The following is a 16,994-nucleotide window of genomic DNA, read 5'->3' on the forward strand; positions in this document are numbered from 1 at the left end:
GCATTAAGTGCAGAAATCGTTCAAACAATGGGAAACGCTTTACAATTGGGAAGAAGAGAGTTGGTGTAGTGATTTTCAACAGAATGCATACAGACGTAGAGTAAAAATATTTTATCACTGTTACTTTATAATCAATTTTGTGCAATTTGATAGTTATATTTTATTTGTTACTGCTCAGCATGTATTTGTTTATGCTACCAAAAAGCAAATCAGTCCACTAAAGACTAAAACTTAAACCATTATGCCTTGCTCAAAAATACTAATATAGTAAAATCTGAATGAGCAACATGCAACCTTTACAGACGATAATTATTCCTTCTTCAACATAGAAGACTCCCATATTGTAACCTGATACAAGTAAGTAACTGTTGTACCATATTCTTCAGGTTTTTTAAAATCAAAACAAAATAGATAATTACAGGTTTTAAAAAGGTAAATGGTACCAACTTCAAAATTTTAAGTGACTATAGTCTGTTAATTTTGGTTAAAAGATATTACAAATCGTAAAATGTATAAGTAGTATACGACAGTCAACTTTGATGTACTTAGCCAGTAGTCATAAGTTAATAACTTAATTTGTGAAGTCATGAGAATGGAAAAGCACTTTACATGGAAACCAAATGAAAATCATACATAAGACCAGGGTTCACAAAATACTTGGAGATGCAACAGGGGCTACCACAGATAACTTCAATTTAATCAGTGAAGTTGATGTAAGTAAGAAAAAATGAAGTCTAAATCAGGGTTACTGCATGTGTTTATGAATGCACACTGTACACCAAGATAGATTGGGGAGTTAGAGGCGCAGATTGTTTGTGGAGTTTTGATGTTTTGACAATAACAGAAACATTTCAAGGAAGGACAAGACTTGGGTGTTAAATGTTCCTGCTTACAAGGTATTCAGAAAAAAAAATAGAAAAGTATCGATTAACAGAAGCTTTGCAGTCCTCGGGAAAGAGAATGAAATGTCTCAGGTGGTCCAAGCACAGAAACAATTTCGCTGAACTAAAGACAAAAAGGACACAATTATATTGCCAGGTGAATTTATAGGCCAACTAGTAGAAAGGATGTAGAACAACTCTCAGGGAAATTAAACAGAGGTGCCAATATTATAGGGTAGCGATAATGGAAGAAGTCAATTATTCAAACTTGGCATCCTTTTAATTTACAGGTAAGTGAGAGGCAAGTGTTTCTGGATTGCTTACTTGAGCGCTTCCTGCAGCGGTATGTTTCCAGTCCAACACAAAGAATACAGTTTTAGACCTGGTTCTTGGAAATGACATGGGCCAACAGATCAAGTGTCAATTGGGAAATATTTTGGAGACTGAATAAACATTTCGCAAGATTCAGGATGATGGTGGATAATGACTTGCAACAATTCATAATGAGAAAAATCAATTGGTGGACAGCAGATTTCAATGGGGCAAGAAAGCAGCTGGGGAGGATTAACTGGAATGAGAGGGTGGCATGAACAACTGTACTGAACAATGGCTACCTTCAAAGAAGAGATGGTTCCATTCCAATCAAGGCATATCCCCTAAATGAGGAAAAGGAGAAATAAGTAAATCCAGAGCTCCCTGAATAACAAAGGAAATAGAAATTAAGATGAAGGAAAGAAGGTGTGCTAATGACAAGTGTCAGGTAGAAAGTAAAATTGATGACCGAAAGGAATATTGAAGATTGAGAGGGGGGGAAATGATCAAGCTATTGAGAGAAGGAAGGAGCAATTAGGAGAAAAGACAGGGTGCCAACATAAATGTGTCTCCAAGTCTTCCATGTCCATATAAATATGGAAAGAGTAGAGCTGACTAGGGATGAGTGAGGGGATTTACACCTGGAGGCAGGGGTTTAGCTGAGGTGTTAAAATAATATTTTGTATCTGTCTTTACCAAACAGAGATGCTACCCAGGCTATGGTAGAAGAAGAGTGAATGTGATCACTAGAAGGATTCAAAACTGGTAGAGAAGTCATGTTGGGTAGGCTGTTGGCAGTTAAGAGTTGAAAAGGCACCGGGGCCAGATGAGGGACATCCAAGAATTTTGAAGGGAGAGTGTGTGGAAATTAGAAGGGCACTAGGCACAATCTTTCAATCCACCCTCAAGTTGGCGGAGTTACTCAAAGACTGGAAAGTTGTAGACGTTATTGCCTTGTCCAAGAAAGGCTGCAAAGATAAGCACAGCAATTACAGACTTGAATTAGCAGAGACAAAAACAAAGTTGCTGGAAAAGCTCAGCAGGCCTGACAGCAACTGTGGAGGAGAAAACAGAGTTAATGTTTCAGGTCCGGTGACCCTTCCTCAAAACTCTGTTTTCTCCTCCACAGATGCTGCCAGGCCTGCTGAGCTTTTCCAGCAACTTTGTTTTTGTTCCTGATTTACAGCATCTGCAGTTCTTTTGTTTCCAATTAGCAAAGAATTTGACTTAGTGGTGGAGAAGCTTGAACTGAAACCGAACCGAACCAGCCACAGAAATACTGCGGTTGCAACAGCAGGTTCGAGGCTAGGGGCAGCACGGTGGCTCAATGGTTAGCACTGCTGCCTCACAGCACCAGGGACCAGGTTCAATTCCACCCTCGGATTACTGTCTGTGTAGAGTTTGCACATTCTCTCAATGTCTGCGGGGGTTTCCTTCAAGTGCTCCGGTTTCCTCCCACAATTGAGAAACGTGCAGACTCACTAGATTGGCCATACTAAATTGCCCTTGGTGTTCAGGGATTTGTAGATTACGTGGGTTACGGGGGACGAGTGTGGGTGGTATGCTGAGGGTCGGTGTGGACTTGTTGGGCCAAAGAGCCTTTATTCACACTGCAGAAGTATTTGTAGAATCCCTACAAAGAATCCTGCAGAAAGTAATTCACCTTCTCTTTCTCCTAATGCCTGTTCACAAGGCACACGTCATTAATTGGACAGGCAATTCACCACTTGACAGAAGAACGCTCAAAGCTTGGACAGCATCCAGGGCAATACTGCTCACCTGTTTGACATCCTAACCACACCCTACAATAGTCACTCCCTTCCACATACTTTCCATTTCTCAGTCCAAGCCTGACCTACAATAAAAAGAAGGTCATTGCTTAAGATAGCTTGGTTTGAGACAGCACTCAGAAACTCCTGTTGTGATGCCTGCATGATAAGGCAATTAACTGCCAACCATCACATCCATCTCCCTTTACCCTAGGCATGACTTCAAATCTGCAGAGAATTTGTCCCCCATTTGCCAGTTATTTCAGTTTTGCATCGGATCTCTGATGCCATACTCAATCAAAGGAACCCCTGACGCCAACTCTCACTTCAGCTGTTTAGTCCATGTTTCAACCAAGGCTGTAATGAGGATAGGCGCTGGATGGCCCTGGTAAAACCCAAACTGAACTGGTTATTACTCAGAGCTGCTTGATAGCACTGTTGATAATACTTTCCTTCACTTTCCTGAGGATCAAGAGTAGACTGATGGGGCACCAACTGCCTAGTTGGATTTGACCCCTTCTTTGCACAGGACTTAACTGGGCAATTTTCTACAATTATCAGATAGATACCAGTGTTGCAGCTGCACTGAATTAGTATTAATGGGGGCATGGCTAGTTCTAGAACGCACCTTCAACGCTATTACTGGATGATGTTAAAGGCCCACGGCTTTCACAGTACTCAGTGTCATCAGGCATTTCTTGATATCCTATGGAGTGATGGCAATCTCAGTAGGAGGCCGAATTGGACTGCCTTCTCCACATGTCTGGCTGAAGATGGTTGCAAATTATTCAGGCTTATCTTTTGCACTGACATGCTGCATTCTCCTATCATTAAGAATGGGGATATTTGCGGAGCCTCAACCAGTTGTTTGTTGATTACTTGGCCATTACCATTCATGACTAGATGTGGCTGGGCCAGGATCTGTTGTTAGTGGAATCAATTAGCTCTGTTTATTTCACATGCTTTTTGGTATGTAAATACATATGAACACACAGACAAGGAACAAGTATGGGCCACCTGGCCCTTCAATTCTAAACTGCCATTCAATAAGATCATAGCTGACATGATTTTAACCTCATTTCTATATTTCTGCATATCCCCAATAATCTTTCATCCTCTTGCTGATCAAGAATCTAATTGTGTCTTAAAATCTTTAATCATTCTGCATCCACTGCCTTTTGAATAAGCTAATTCCAAAGACACTAAACCCTCCGAAAAAATATTTTTTCATCTGTTTTAAATGGGTGACCCACCCTCTCTTTAAAGTATGGCCCCTGGTTCGAGATTTTCCAACAGAAGGAAACAACCAACCCATTCAAGTCTCCTCAGAATCATCTTTGTTTCATTTAAGTCAGCTCTGGCTCTTCAACTCCAGAGGATACAGGTGTGGTCAGTCTAGCTCTTCCTCATAAGGCAATGTAGACAATTCAGGTATTAGTCAAATCTTTTGAGCTGCTTCCAACACATTAACATCCTTCTGCAAGCAGGGTGATCAATATCATACACAGCACTCCAGATGTAGTCTCACTAGTGTCTGGTGAATGGTGTAGTCCTGTGAGATAGCTTTACCAGACTGACATCTCACTTTTAGGTATGCCAGGTGCTTCTCCCAACATTGCCTCCTGTACAAATCATTAAACCACGGTTGAAGCTCTGCCATTAGGCAATCTTGGAGAGGAGCATATACTCAGTGTTGAGGTTACAGATTGTGGTTGAATACAATTCTGCTGCTGTTGATGGCCCACAGTCACCAGTGAATGCACAGTTTGAGTTACTAGGTTTGTTGGAAGTCTGTCTTATTTAACATGGCAGTATCACCACACAGCACAAGGGACAACGCTTCAATGCTAAAATGGAATGTCATCACCATAAAGACCAGCGATCACTCCCACTGTCATGAATGGATGCATCTACAATAGGTAGACTGGTGAGGACAAAGTCAAGTAGATCTTTTGCTCTCATTGGCTCCCTCATCACTTGTCACAAACCCTTGTCACATGGCTGAATCCACAGATGCTATGTCAATGACATGAAACTCCCACACATCTGTGCCCTCAGTGCATCCTCCAACTGCTGTTCAATATGGAGGAGTACAGATTCATCAGCTGAGAAAGAAGGGTATGTGGTGATCAGCAGGATTTTGTTTCATCTAATTTTGGGCTGATGCCAAAAGGTTACATGGTGTCTACCATCAATGTCGATGATGCCCAAAGCAATTCGCTCCAAACTGTAGATTCAGTGCTACCACCTCTCGTGTCTCTGTCCTGATGAGACATTAACTGTAAAATATGATTCATTGAGAATGGTTGTTTCTTGCATCCTAATTTTGGCACAAGCTTCCACAGGTTGCTTAGGAATATTTCTACACTAGCGAGTTTTGAGAACATTTGTAGCTCAGGTTGAGGTTCTGCATGTAAGTTTGTTCGCTGAGCTGGAAGGTTCGTTTTCAGACATTTCGTCACCATTCTAGGTAACATCATCAGTGAGCCTCCAGTGAAGTGCTGGTGTTATGTCCCGCTTTCTATTTATCTGGTTAGGTTTCCTTGGGTTGGTGATGTCATTTCCTGTGTTGATGTCATTTCCTGTGTTGGTGGTGTCATTTTGTGTTACTCAGAGGGTGGTTGATGGGCTGTATGATGTTACCGAGAATGGTGATGAAACGTCTGAAAACGAACCTTCCAGCTCAGCGAGCAAACTTACATCCAATATTTCTACACTGTTGAAACGGCTGCTTTGGCATTATTATTTATGATACTTAGGTCGATGCCAGGTGTTTCAGTCCTTTTTTCCCGACTTGGTCATGATTGGGTTCAATAGCAAGGGTGCTTAATTATGAAGTGAAGTGCAAGAGGTTTAGAGAGGATTTGAGGGACCCAGATAGTGGTGGGAATCAGAAATGCATTGCCTGCGAGATCAGTAAAGGTGGAAAACCTTAACTATTTTAACCATTAAAAAGTATGTGGACGAGCCTTGAAATATCATTACATGCAAGGCTAGGGCCCATGTGCTGGAAAGTGAGATTAGTTAAACAGACTCAAATGGGCTGAATGGCCTCTTCTCTACTGTCTGACTCTATAACTGGGCCAGCTTAGACAGCAGTTAGAGTCAACTATATTGCTGTGGCTTTGGACTCGCATGCCGGCCAGGTTAAATGAGGATGGCAGAAAACCCAGACCCAAACTGTCAGCTTTCCTGCTCGGCCTGCTGTGTTCATCCAGCTCTACACCTTGTTATCTCAGATTCTCCAGCATCAGCAGTTCCTACTGTCTCTAAATGAGGGTGGCAGATTTCTTTCCCAAAAAAAAAATGAACCAGGTGGGTTTTCATGACAATCAAAAGTTAGTTGCCAATTGACATATTTTGAATTCCATATTTTTATTTAAATCAGATTTCACCATCTGTTATGACATGGTTTGAGCCCACAAATACAGAACATTAAGCCAGAAGTTTTCCGTTATTCGACCACTGACATGATCACTATGTCAATTCTTTCTCATCTGCCATCTTTTTCACAAAACATTTTGCTCCTATCATCATCTGCTTTGAGCTGGTGGTTATGCAGCAGGTAAAAGAGGAGATTCAACCTGTTTGGAATGGAGGTTCCAGAACAAACATACCTCTGAAAAGCTCATTTTTCATCTTCTCCTGAATTCTTTGCTCTCCCAAACATTCACTTCAAATATGTTTAAGACCCTGTGACTATCGCCTCTTCCTATTTTCTACTTACATCCCAGTCTCTCCAACTCTTCCCATTTTAATTGCAATTTCAACCCCTCGAGCCCAAGGTTCATATCTCAATTTAATCATTAATTCACTCCCACCAAGTTCTTCTCTGACCCATATGTATCAAGAGAACCTCAATTTAGAAGTGTTTTTCTTGTTTTTGACTCATTATTCAAAAAGATGATAAAAATGAATTTGTTCATCCACCTTTATGCATTCGTCCTTTGCAATTTGTTCCGTATTTGTCGCAACGGTCTCTCAAAGCACTCACCTTTTCTAAGTCAGATAATCAGCTGGATTCAAAACCGCTGAACCTCTTCAAAACAAAAAAGCAGGCATTGGCAAATTGTCTACCATTTTACTCACTTTGATTTGCTTCTTCTCCTTTGGCTTCATGGTTTCAGATCAAATTCACAAAAGAAAAAAAAACTCGGGCACAAAGTTTCCCTGTTACAAAATCACATTGGCCTGGATTTTACTGGGCACTGCTGTTCCCTGATTTGGGGGTGGGAGGGGTGGGAGATGGGGGTGCCATCTTTCGCACATCTGATGGCTGCTCATTAACAGTTTAGACAGTTTAATGTGTGGAATTACTTTGTGGCAACTTTGGAAGTCCCCGATCAAAAGGTTAACGATTAACTCAATAGGCTGGGAGCTGAACAGTTCCAGTGGCAACACCGGGAGCAGCAGCCCAGCTATGTCCATAAGCATCTGTAATTTGTGCTGACAAGTGACGCCTGAGTTTAGTGTTATCACAAAACGTAACATTTTAGAATTCATTTTCAAATCAAGAAAGAATTACGTCTCGAAGCTTATGAAAACAGTTAAATATTCCAGTGTTACTCAAAATAGTTAGGCAATTATGAAAGTTTTGATATCACACAGTAGATGCCTATTTGAAAATTTGAGATGAGACAAACCATGATTCAAAATAGTGACAACAGGAAGATTTTTTTTTACAACAGATAGTATGCACAGAAAAATGATACCTAAATGACATTTCACACAATTATTTCGCAAAACGTGAATATAATGTCGGAAGCCAAGTGGGAGTTATGGTGTTTTTCAAACTGAGAACCTGACAGATTTGAAGTTAAGCAGCAACATTTGTTCATTTGCGACAAGGCACAATTACCAAGTCACTTTTACACAGGTTAGTTTCCATTATTAATGCAGGTTTTGGATATTGTCTTTGAAAAGTTGACACAAAAGATGTAACAACAATTTTCTTAGACTGGGATACAATATCTATTATGTCCAATTTTTAATAAATTCTAATCGGATTTCAAACCTCAGTCTTATGTATTGAGCTGTTGAGAAAAATCGTCTATTTTTAATACAATGTTGTCACAAATTTTATTCACACAAATAATAAATTGTACAATGAACTAAGTCCCAAATAATCTTCAAATAAAATAAAACAAAGGACTGCAGATGCTGGAGATTCGACTCCTCCCTTCCCTTCCCTTCCTCAACATCCAACAACTGTGCACATGTTTGCAAATGAGAGATAATGGGAACTGCAGATGCTGGAGAATCCAAGATAACAAAGTGTGGAGCTGGATGAACACAGCAGGCTAACCAGCATCTCAGGAGCACAAAAGCTGACGTTTCGCGCCTAGACCCTTCATCAAAGAGGGAGATGGGGTGAGGGTTCTGGAATAAATAGGGAGAGAGGGGGAGGCCGTCCGAAGATGGAGAGAAAAGAAGATAGGTGGAGAGGAGAGTATAGGTGGGGAGGTAGGGAGGGGATAGGTCAGTCCAGGGAAGACAGACAGGTCAAGGAGGTGGGATGAGGTTAGTAGGTAGGAAATGGAAGTGCAGCTTGAGGTGGGAGGAAGGGATGGGTGAGAGGAAGAACAGGTTAGGGAGGCAGAGACAGACTGGGCTGGTTTTGGGATGCAGTGGGGGAAGGGGAGATTTTGAAGCTGGTGAAGTCCACATTGATACCATTGGGCTGCAAGGTTCCCAAGCGGAATAAGAGTTGCTGTTCCTGCAACCTTCGGGTGGCATCACTGTGGCACTGCAGGAGGCCCATGATGGACATGTCGTCTGAAGAATGGGAGGGGGAGTTAAAATAATTCGCGACTGGGAGGTGCAGTTGTTTATTGCGAACCAAGCGTAGGTGTTCTGCAAAGCGGTCCCTAAGCCTCCGCTTGGTTTCCCCAACATAGAGGAAGCCACACTGGGTACACTGCATACAGTATACCACATTGGCAGATGTGCAGGTGAACCTCTGCTTAATGTGGAAAGTCATCTTGGGGCCTGGGATGGGGGGTGAGGGAGGAGATGTGGGGGCAAGTGTAGCACCTCCTGCGGTTGCAGGGGAAGGTGCCGGGTGTGTTGGACATTTCCCGCAACACAACCCTCACACCCCGCCCCCGCCACAACCACCCTAAGACGATCCCCCTTGTTCTCACACACCACCCCACCAACCTCCGGATACAACGCATCATCCTCCGACACTTCCGCCATCTACAATCCGACCCCACCACCCAAGACATTTTCCCATCCCCACCCTTGTCTGCCTTCTGGAGAGACCACTCTCTCCGTGACTCCCTTGTTCGCTCCACACTGCCCTCCAACCCCACCACACCCGGCACCTTCCCCTGCAACCGCAGGAAGTGCTACACCTGCCCCCACATCTCCTCCCTCACCCCTATCCCAGGCCCCAAGATGACTTTCCACATTAAGCAGAGGTTCACCTGCACGTCTGCCAATGTGGTATACTGCATCCATTGTACCCGGTGTGGCTTCCTCTACATTGGGGAAACCAAGTGGAGGCTTGGGAACCACTTTGCAAAACACCTCCGCTCGGTTCACAATAAACAACTGCACCTCCCAGTCGCAAACCATTTTAACTCCCTCTCCCATTCTTCAGACGACATATCCATCATGGACCTCCTGCAGTGCCACAAGGATGCCACCCGAAGGTTGCAGGAACAGCCATTCATATTCCGCTTGGGAACCCTACAGCCCAATGGTATCAATGTGGACTTCACCAGCTTCAAAATCTCCCCTTCCCCCACCGCATCCCAAAACCAGCCCAGTTCGTCCCCTCCCCCCAGTGCATCACACAACCAGCCCAGCTCTTCCCCTCCACCCACTGCATCCCAAAACCAGTCCATCTCTGCCTCCCTAACCTGTTCTTCCTCTCACCCATCCCTTCCTCCAACCTCAAGCCGCACCTCCGTTTCCCACCTACTAACCTCATCCCACCTCCTTGACCTCTCCGTCTTCCCTGGACTGACCTATCCCCTCCCTACCTATCTCCTCTCCACCTATCTTCTTTTCTCTCCACCGTCGGTCCGCCTCCCCCTCTCTCCCTATTTATTCCAGAACCCTCTCCCCATCCCCCTCTCTGATGAAGGGTCTAGGCCCGAAACGTCAGCTTTTGTGCTCCTGAGATGCTGCTTGGCCTGCTGTGTTCATCCAGCTCCACACTTTGTTAACATGTTTGCAAATGTTGTTTTTATTGCAAGAGTTCCAAATTCATTCCCATTTGTTGTGAAGCAAAGTATCAAGCGCTTTTTCCAAGACTATCTACACGACATGAACAACATTACCCTCATCAACCCTCAAAAAGTTCCACGAAGTTCGTTCAGATTCTGAAGGCTAGACTTAATCAACCTACAACTGTCCACATGACTACAAATCTTATCCTGAATTACTGTTTCTTCCCAAAACTAAACTGACTATTCAGTTCACATACAAACATTTGGGCCTTCAAGTCTGCCATTCATTCTGAATGTAGATCATACAGCCCACAACTCGTGTACACAGAATGCTACTGGAGTGTTTGGAAAATCTAACAGACTCACTAATGTCATTGGAGGAAGCCTTAAAATGTAGGAAGGGTTGGTGGATGATACTTTTGTGATCGTTAAACGAGCAACGTCAGAAGAAACTGCATATTCACTGGGATCAAGATCACTGGGGAAGAGGAGAACAATCAACTCCTGTTTCTCGGAATAATGGGGGAACAAATGAACAACGGTGAATTCCTTCTGAGTGTATACAGAAAGACTACACACAGACCAAATCCTGAATTACAACAGTAACCACCCCAGGGTCCACAAATACAGTTGTGCCAAGTTACTGTTTAAATCAGCAGTAAGACACTGCAATACCCTAGAACTATGCAAAAATCAAGAGGATTACCTATACGAAGTCTCTGCAAACAATGGGTAACCTAACAGCTTCATCCACCGTTGCCTGGTAAATAAACAACACCAAGACGACATTGTATGCTCCAACATACTGACCACCCTAGCCTATACTGAAGCATACTGGAACTGACTACAAGACTCCGATAACCTCTTGGAATAATCATAGCCCGCAAACCAACAGCCACACTTCGCCAGCTATTCTCAAAGACAAAAGACCTTATACCCACAATGAGCAGGACAAATGTGATATACAAAATACCATGCAGTAACTGCAAGAAGCAGTATAAAGGACAGATGGGCAGGAAACTGACCACCAGTATGCATGAACAACAACTCGCAGCAAAATGGCATCACCAACTCTCACTCATGAAGGGTCTAGGCCCGAAACGTCAGCTTTTGTGCTCCTGAGATGCTGCTGGGCCTGCTGTGTTCATCCAGCCTCACATTTTATTATCTTGGATTCTCCAGCATCTGCAGTTCCCATTATCACTCACTCATTTCTATTCAATTTGACAAAGAATGGCATCAGTTTAACTGGGGCAACGTAACAGTACTAGGACAAACAAAATAAAGACAAGCACGAGAATTCCTAGAAGCCTGGTTTTCAACTACTGGCACTATATTCAAACATGTTGGAAATTGACCCCGACTACATTCCACTATGGAGCAAAACGAGAAACAGAACTACCCACCGTGACAGGCCAGACCATATAAATTCTGAATGGAACAGAACAGTGTTTCAATGGAGGCTAGACAACACTAAAGCTGTCACCAAGAAGTGGGGGCAAAATGTTTGCATGAAAACCAGTCAGCTCGACGGCCCAACAACTCCAATTAGACTAGATTATTTCTATTCCAGATTTTCACTGAATTTATATTTCACAATTTACCAATGTGATTCAAACCCATTTCTTCAGTACATTATGCCTCCAGTGATTGTTACCACAATGATACTACCTCTATTCTTGTTGGGACCAAAAAAGTCCACTGGATGAAGAAAAAGATGGAGCAGGATGAAGCAGAAAAAAAATGCATCTAAAAGGCATTTAATTGATATAAAATAAAGAACCAGGCTGAATGTAGGAATGAGAAGTGAAAAAGAATTCGAACTGAGAGTGTAAAAAAGGAAATGTATGACAAATACAAACAGGGTAGACCACAAAGCCTCTCAAGTCCACTCTGCCATTCAAAATGATCACAACAAATTTGACTCCATGTACCCATCCACTCCCCAGATGCTTTGTTTCTCTGAAGGACAACAACACGTCTCCATCTCAATACATTCTAGAATAAATTATACACTACTATCTGGGGTAAACAATATCAATGCCAACGATTCAAATGCTTTGAATAGAGAAATTACTCAGGTCATTGCTAAATGATAGCTGTGTTTCCCTGTTCTAGATACCCCAGTGAGAGAAAACCATCTCAGTATCTGTACGATCAAGCCTTTTCAGAATTTTTCATATTTCAAATGACATCACAGATGCTTAATTTCACAATGCACAGCACCATATACATCTCAAATACTAAAGCAATCTACATCAACATGCAGCACAAAGTGGACAACAGCCAGGCATGGGCAGATAACTGGCACATCACACAGGTACAGGTACTAAGTGCTGTTCGTTTTAATCTAAAGAGAATCTAGCCATCTGCCCTTGACATTGATTAGCATTGCAATATTTCAAATTGCCTAACACCAATATCAATTGGCTAACATTGACGAGAAACTCAATGAGACAAGTATATAAACATGGTGACTATAACAGCAGGTCAGGAGATTGGGAATTCTTATCATAGAATCCTAACAGTGTGGAAACAGGCCCTTTGGCCCAACAAGTCCACACCGACCCTCAGAGCATCTCACTCAGACCCATCCTGCATCACCCACCTAATCTGCACATCCCTGAACACTACGGGCAATTTAGCTTGGCCAATCCACCTAGCCTGCACATCTTTGGACCGTGGGAAGAAACTGAAGCACCCAGAGGAAACCCATGCAGGCACAGGGAGAACGTGCAAACTCCACATAGACAGTTGCCCGAGGGTGGAATCAAACCAAGGTCGCTGGCACTGACACTGAGGCAGCAAGCACTGAGCCACCATGCCACCCATATTCTGACAAAGAATTCATCATCTAACTCCACAAAACCCATACATCACCTACAAGTGACATGCCAGGAGTGTGCATACATAAATACAAATCAGAGGTGGGCCAGTCAGCCCTTCAAACCTGTTCCATCACTATACAAGATAATGGCTGAACTGCATGATAAGAAAGGCAAATTTAATGAAAGGGATGTGACCGACAAGTTCTAGGTGGAACGTTCTTCGGAGTGCCAGTACAGACACAATGAGCCTCTTTTCACATTGTAGGGATTCTAGAGGAAGAAGGGGCATCATTAAGACGACCATCACTTCAAAAGGATCCAATCGGAAAAAGATCACATGCTGTTGATGTATTGAGAATACAATTCGAGGTGGGATACTCCTAATCACAAAGAGAGAGCAGTTGCTAGCCAGGGTTAATAAAGCCATGGTTCTTAAAAGTTCAGTTAAACTTCAAACTGAATTTTTGCATACGTGGTCACGACAGCTGACAAGTACATCTCCAAGGGGCACATCGTTCTAACTTGGAACTGTATCACTGTTCCTTCACAGACACTGGATCAAAATCATCAAATACAATGGGTTCACCTCCTGGCATCTGATATAGACTACAGTGATTCATGAAAGCAGCTCACAAACATCTGTTCAAAGGCAGTTTTTGGATGGTCAATAAGTGCCAGCCTACCCAGCAAGGCTCACAGTCCAGGAAACTCAATTTCTCATTAAAGAACAATTCTCTCATCCCAGGAACCAATCTGGTGAACCTTCGCAATACCGTCTTCAATTGCCAGACAGCTACAATTCCATCCCCCATATGTGGGAGCAGTTCTGTGGTCAAGGGCATTCAGCCTCCAATCTTCGAGTAAGCATCCTTCAAGGTAAAGAACAGTGCAGAATCACCACACAGTGACTGAGAGCTAAGTTCCATACCCACGATGACAGCCTCAACCATGATCTTGGGTTCAAGTCATGGCGCAGGTGACCCCATCACACTGTTCTTGTACCTGTAAAATCTTCCTTACTGTCCTGTTCTGACAGCATCACCTTGATAAATTACGATCTCCCTACCTTAATTAATTTGTACAATTTTGAATTCAGCATGCAATTCAAGTCATTTAGTTGTCTCCAGCAGAACCTTATTCTTATTTTTTCTAATTATCTCTCTGCCTCATTTAATCAGATTATGGATCATCCTCTCATTGGTTGCTCAGCTGTTGATACTTTACTCACCATCTAACACTCCTGGTCAGCTGCAGAGACTTACTATCTGATACGCCACTCACACAAGTTGTATGATCTTTTGACCTCTCTGCCCTTGATATCTCTGTCTGAAAATGTGCCTGTGTGCCCTGGTCTCTCACTGCACCTTACAAAGGGACTGTTTTAAAAGCTTGAGAGATTTCAGACAAAGCTGTTGGACTCAAACCCGGTGTCATGTGATTTCTGATTTTGTTTACCCCAGTTCAACACTGGCATCTCCACATCACAAATCACATAAAACTAGCATCCACAATCAATAGATAGGAGGAAAAGGCAAATATCAATGTTGGCCTGCATTTGAAAGGGAACAAAGTACACAAATAGGGAAGTCTTGCTCAGACTGTATAGGCATTAGTCAGACCATAGTTGGAATATTATAGACAGTCTTAGGTCCCTTATCCAAGGGCAGATAGGCTGGCATTGGCAACAATACAGAGAAGGTTCACTACACTAATCCTGGGTCAGGAAGGACTGCCTTGTCATGAAAAGGATGCAGGGGCTGGAAATTAGATTAGAAATTAGACGAACGAGAGGAGACCTTATTTAAAATACAAGACTCTTTGAAGGCTTCACAGGTTGGATGCGGAGAGGTTGTTTCCCTTTGATGGAGAAACAAGAACCAAAATAGGAGTTAAGATTCATCAGATCAGCCTTGATTTTAATGAATTGCAACATGGAATTTGATGGGACAAATGACCAACTTCTGTTTCTGCATTTTATGTTCTGATCTGGAAGCAACTGCTTGAAAGTGTCATCGAGTTAGATTAATTCAATCATGGCTTTCAAAACACAACTGGGGGAAAAAGACAAGAATTGCAATTACTTTCAACCTATTTCAGACATGTAATGATACACATCTGGGGCAGGTGGGACTTGAACCTAGGCCTTCTCACTCAGACACAGAGACACTGCCAATGTGCCACAAGAGCCCAAGGCCAGACTTGCAGGGGGACAGTGAAAAGGCAGGAGAGACGAAAGACCTTTTTCACTCTGGGCAATGAGTCGGCACAAACACAACAGGCCAAATGCGGTCTTTCTAAGTCACTAAGCACAAAATCAAACAGCTGTTTGGGTCTGCGCTGACCTATCCACAATTAGTTTATTTTCCAGAACTTGGTTCATAGCTTTGAATGCAATGATATCCATGCACTTGAACAATGTGACGCTGCCCCTCTCCACAATCCTCCCAAGCAGTGCACTCTAGATTATCATCAGACGGTCAAAAATACCTTTCCTCAAATCCCCTCTAAATTTCCTGCCCACACCTTAAAGTTATGTACCCCTTGTTATTTACCCTTCAATGAATGGGAACAGCTGCTTTCAATGTCAATCTTATACATCTCATGTCTCCACTCAGCCTTCCCTCCTCTGAAAAAAGTAACCTGAGCCTAGTCAGCCTCTCTTCATAGCTAAATGCTCCAATCCAGATGACATCATGAATCTCCTCTGCAACCCCTCCATTACATTCACATCCTTCACACTGTGATGACTAGAACTGCATTCAGTACTCCAGTTGTGGCTGGATCAAATGTTTCACAGCTACAACATAAACTCCCTGCGCTTAAACTGATAAAGGGAAGTGTCCCATGTGCCTTCTTAACCACGTTATTAACCAGTCCTGCAGCCTTCAGGGGTCCCTGGACAACAACACTGACTTCCAACTTGTTCCTCCAAGTATCCTTGTCTCAAATCATTCATTGAGTACTGCCTTGCTGCTATTATTCTTGTATTCTACAGGTGAAACATTGTGACACAACTGCTGTGCAGGAAAACAAAGCTAAATATTTCAGAATACAGAGTCACTTCAATATGTAGTTGGAAAGGAGGCTTGGCATTGCAATTTTTATAAATACTCCCACATCCATGCCAATCAACCACAGCTTAATTTGTTAGCTTAAGTTTCATGTTCAAATGGTGACAAAGCCATTATATATATTATACAGCTTATAGTCAAAAACCTGAGTTTATGCATTGATCGTACTCATTTCAATTTGTGAAAAGTGTGTTACAAATTATATCACATGCAAGAATGCCATAAGTCCAGATATAAATAAAACCTTTCACTAATCTAACTGTGCTGAGCAAGGACACACAGTGGGAAAATCAACACACACAAAGCAACCAACATGGCTCAAGATGTAATTAATGTCCAAATGTCCTACCGTGGCAGAGTAGTAGTAATTTGTAGTCGTGGTAAAGCTGGAACAACTTCAACAGTGCAGCCATTAGTTTTCACCCCAGGCAAATTGTCTAACAAACACTCGCTGGACACACCAAAAACAGAAGTTTGGTAACCTATACAACAGAATTGTCAAATCAGTTAAAAAGACAGTCACAAAATTCAGCAATATTTCAGATTGAAGCAAAATAACATAACAGGACAAAGTTTCTTGCAATTCGAATCTGATAGATTGAGTTCCAAAGAATAAAACTCAACTTGAAGTGAATTTTTTTTAGGAAGAGTTGCAAATTGATAAAAATTGCAGCATCTTACCATAAAAGTGTATTATAAATTATCATTTGGAATTTGCATTTTAAGATAGTGGCAGATTGGTTCGTTTTGTGAAAGTTACTTTTCAAAACAATATAGAAATTACTATGCCACAGTGACCTAAATACATGATTTCTGAAATAATCCGACAGCTTTAAGAGGTATATTTTGCCCTACATTTGTTTTGAAAAGAAGTTTTAAGGCAGAGCTAAAGTGGCTAGTGAAGTCCCAGTAAAGTAAATAGCCTGGGAGGCCTCGAGTGTCTTTTTTAAATTGG

At 42.4% G+C, this 16,994-nt stretch overlaps 1 protein-coding gene across 4 annotated transcripts in view; it reads right to left on the minus strand.

The window, feature by feature from the left end:
- The window catches only part of trappc9 (trafficking protein particle complex subunit 9), a 169,603-nt gene that overhangs the window by 27,051 nt on the left and 125,558 nt on the right, over positions 1-16,994 (minus strand). For all 4 annotated transcript variants that reach the window (XM_059646081.1, XM_059646079.1, XM_059646080.1 and 1 more), the window contains one exon: positions 16,389-16,521. In XM_059646081.1, the coding sequence (XP_059502064.1) occupies positions 16,389-16,521 (133 nt within the window). The remainder of the gene's footprint in view (positions 1-16,388; positions 16,522-16,994) is intronic.

Source organism: Stegostoma tigrinum, chromosome 5 (genome assembly GCF_030684315.1).
Source record: "Stegostoma tigrinum isolate sSteTig4 chromosome 5, sSteTig4.hap1, whole genome shotgun sequence".
NCBI lineage: Eukaryota > Metazoa > Chordata > Chondrichthyes > Orectolobiformes > Stegostomatidae > Stegostoma > Stegostoma tigrinum.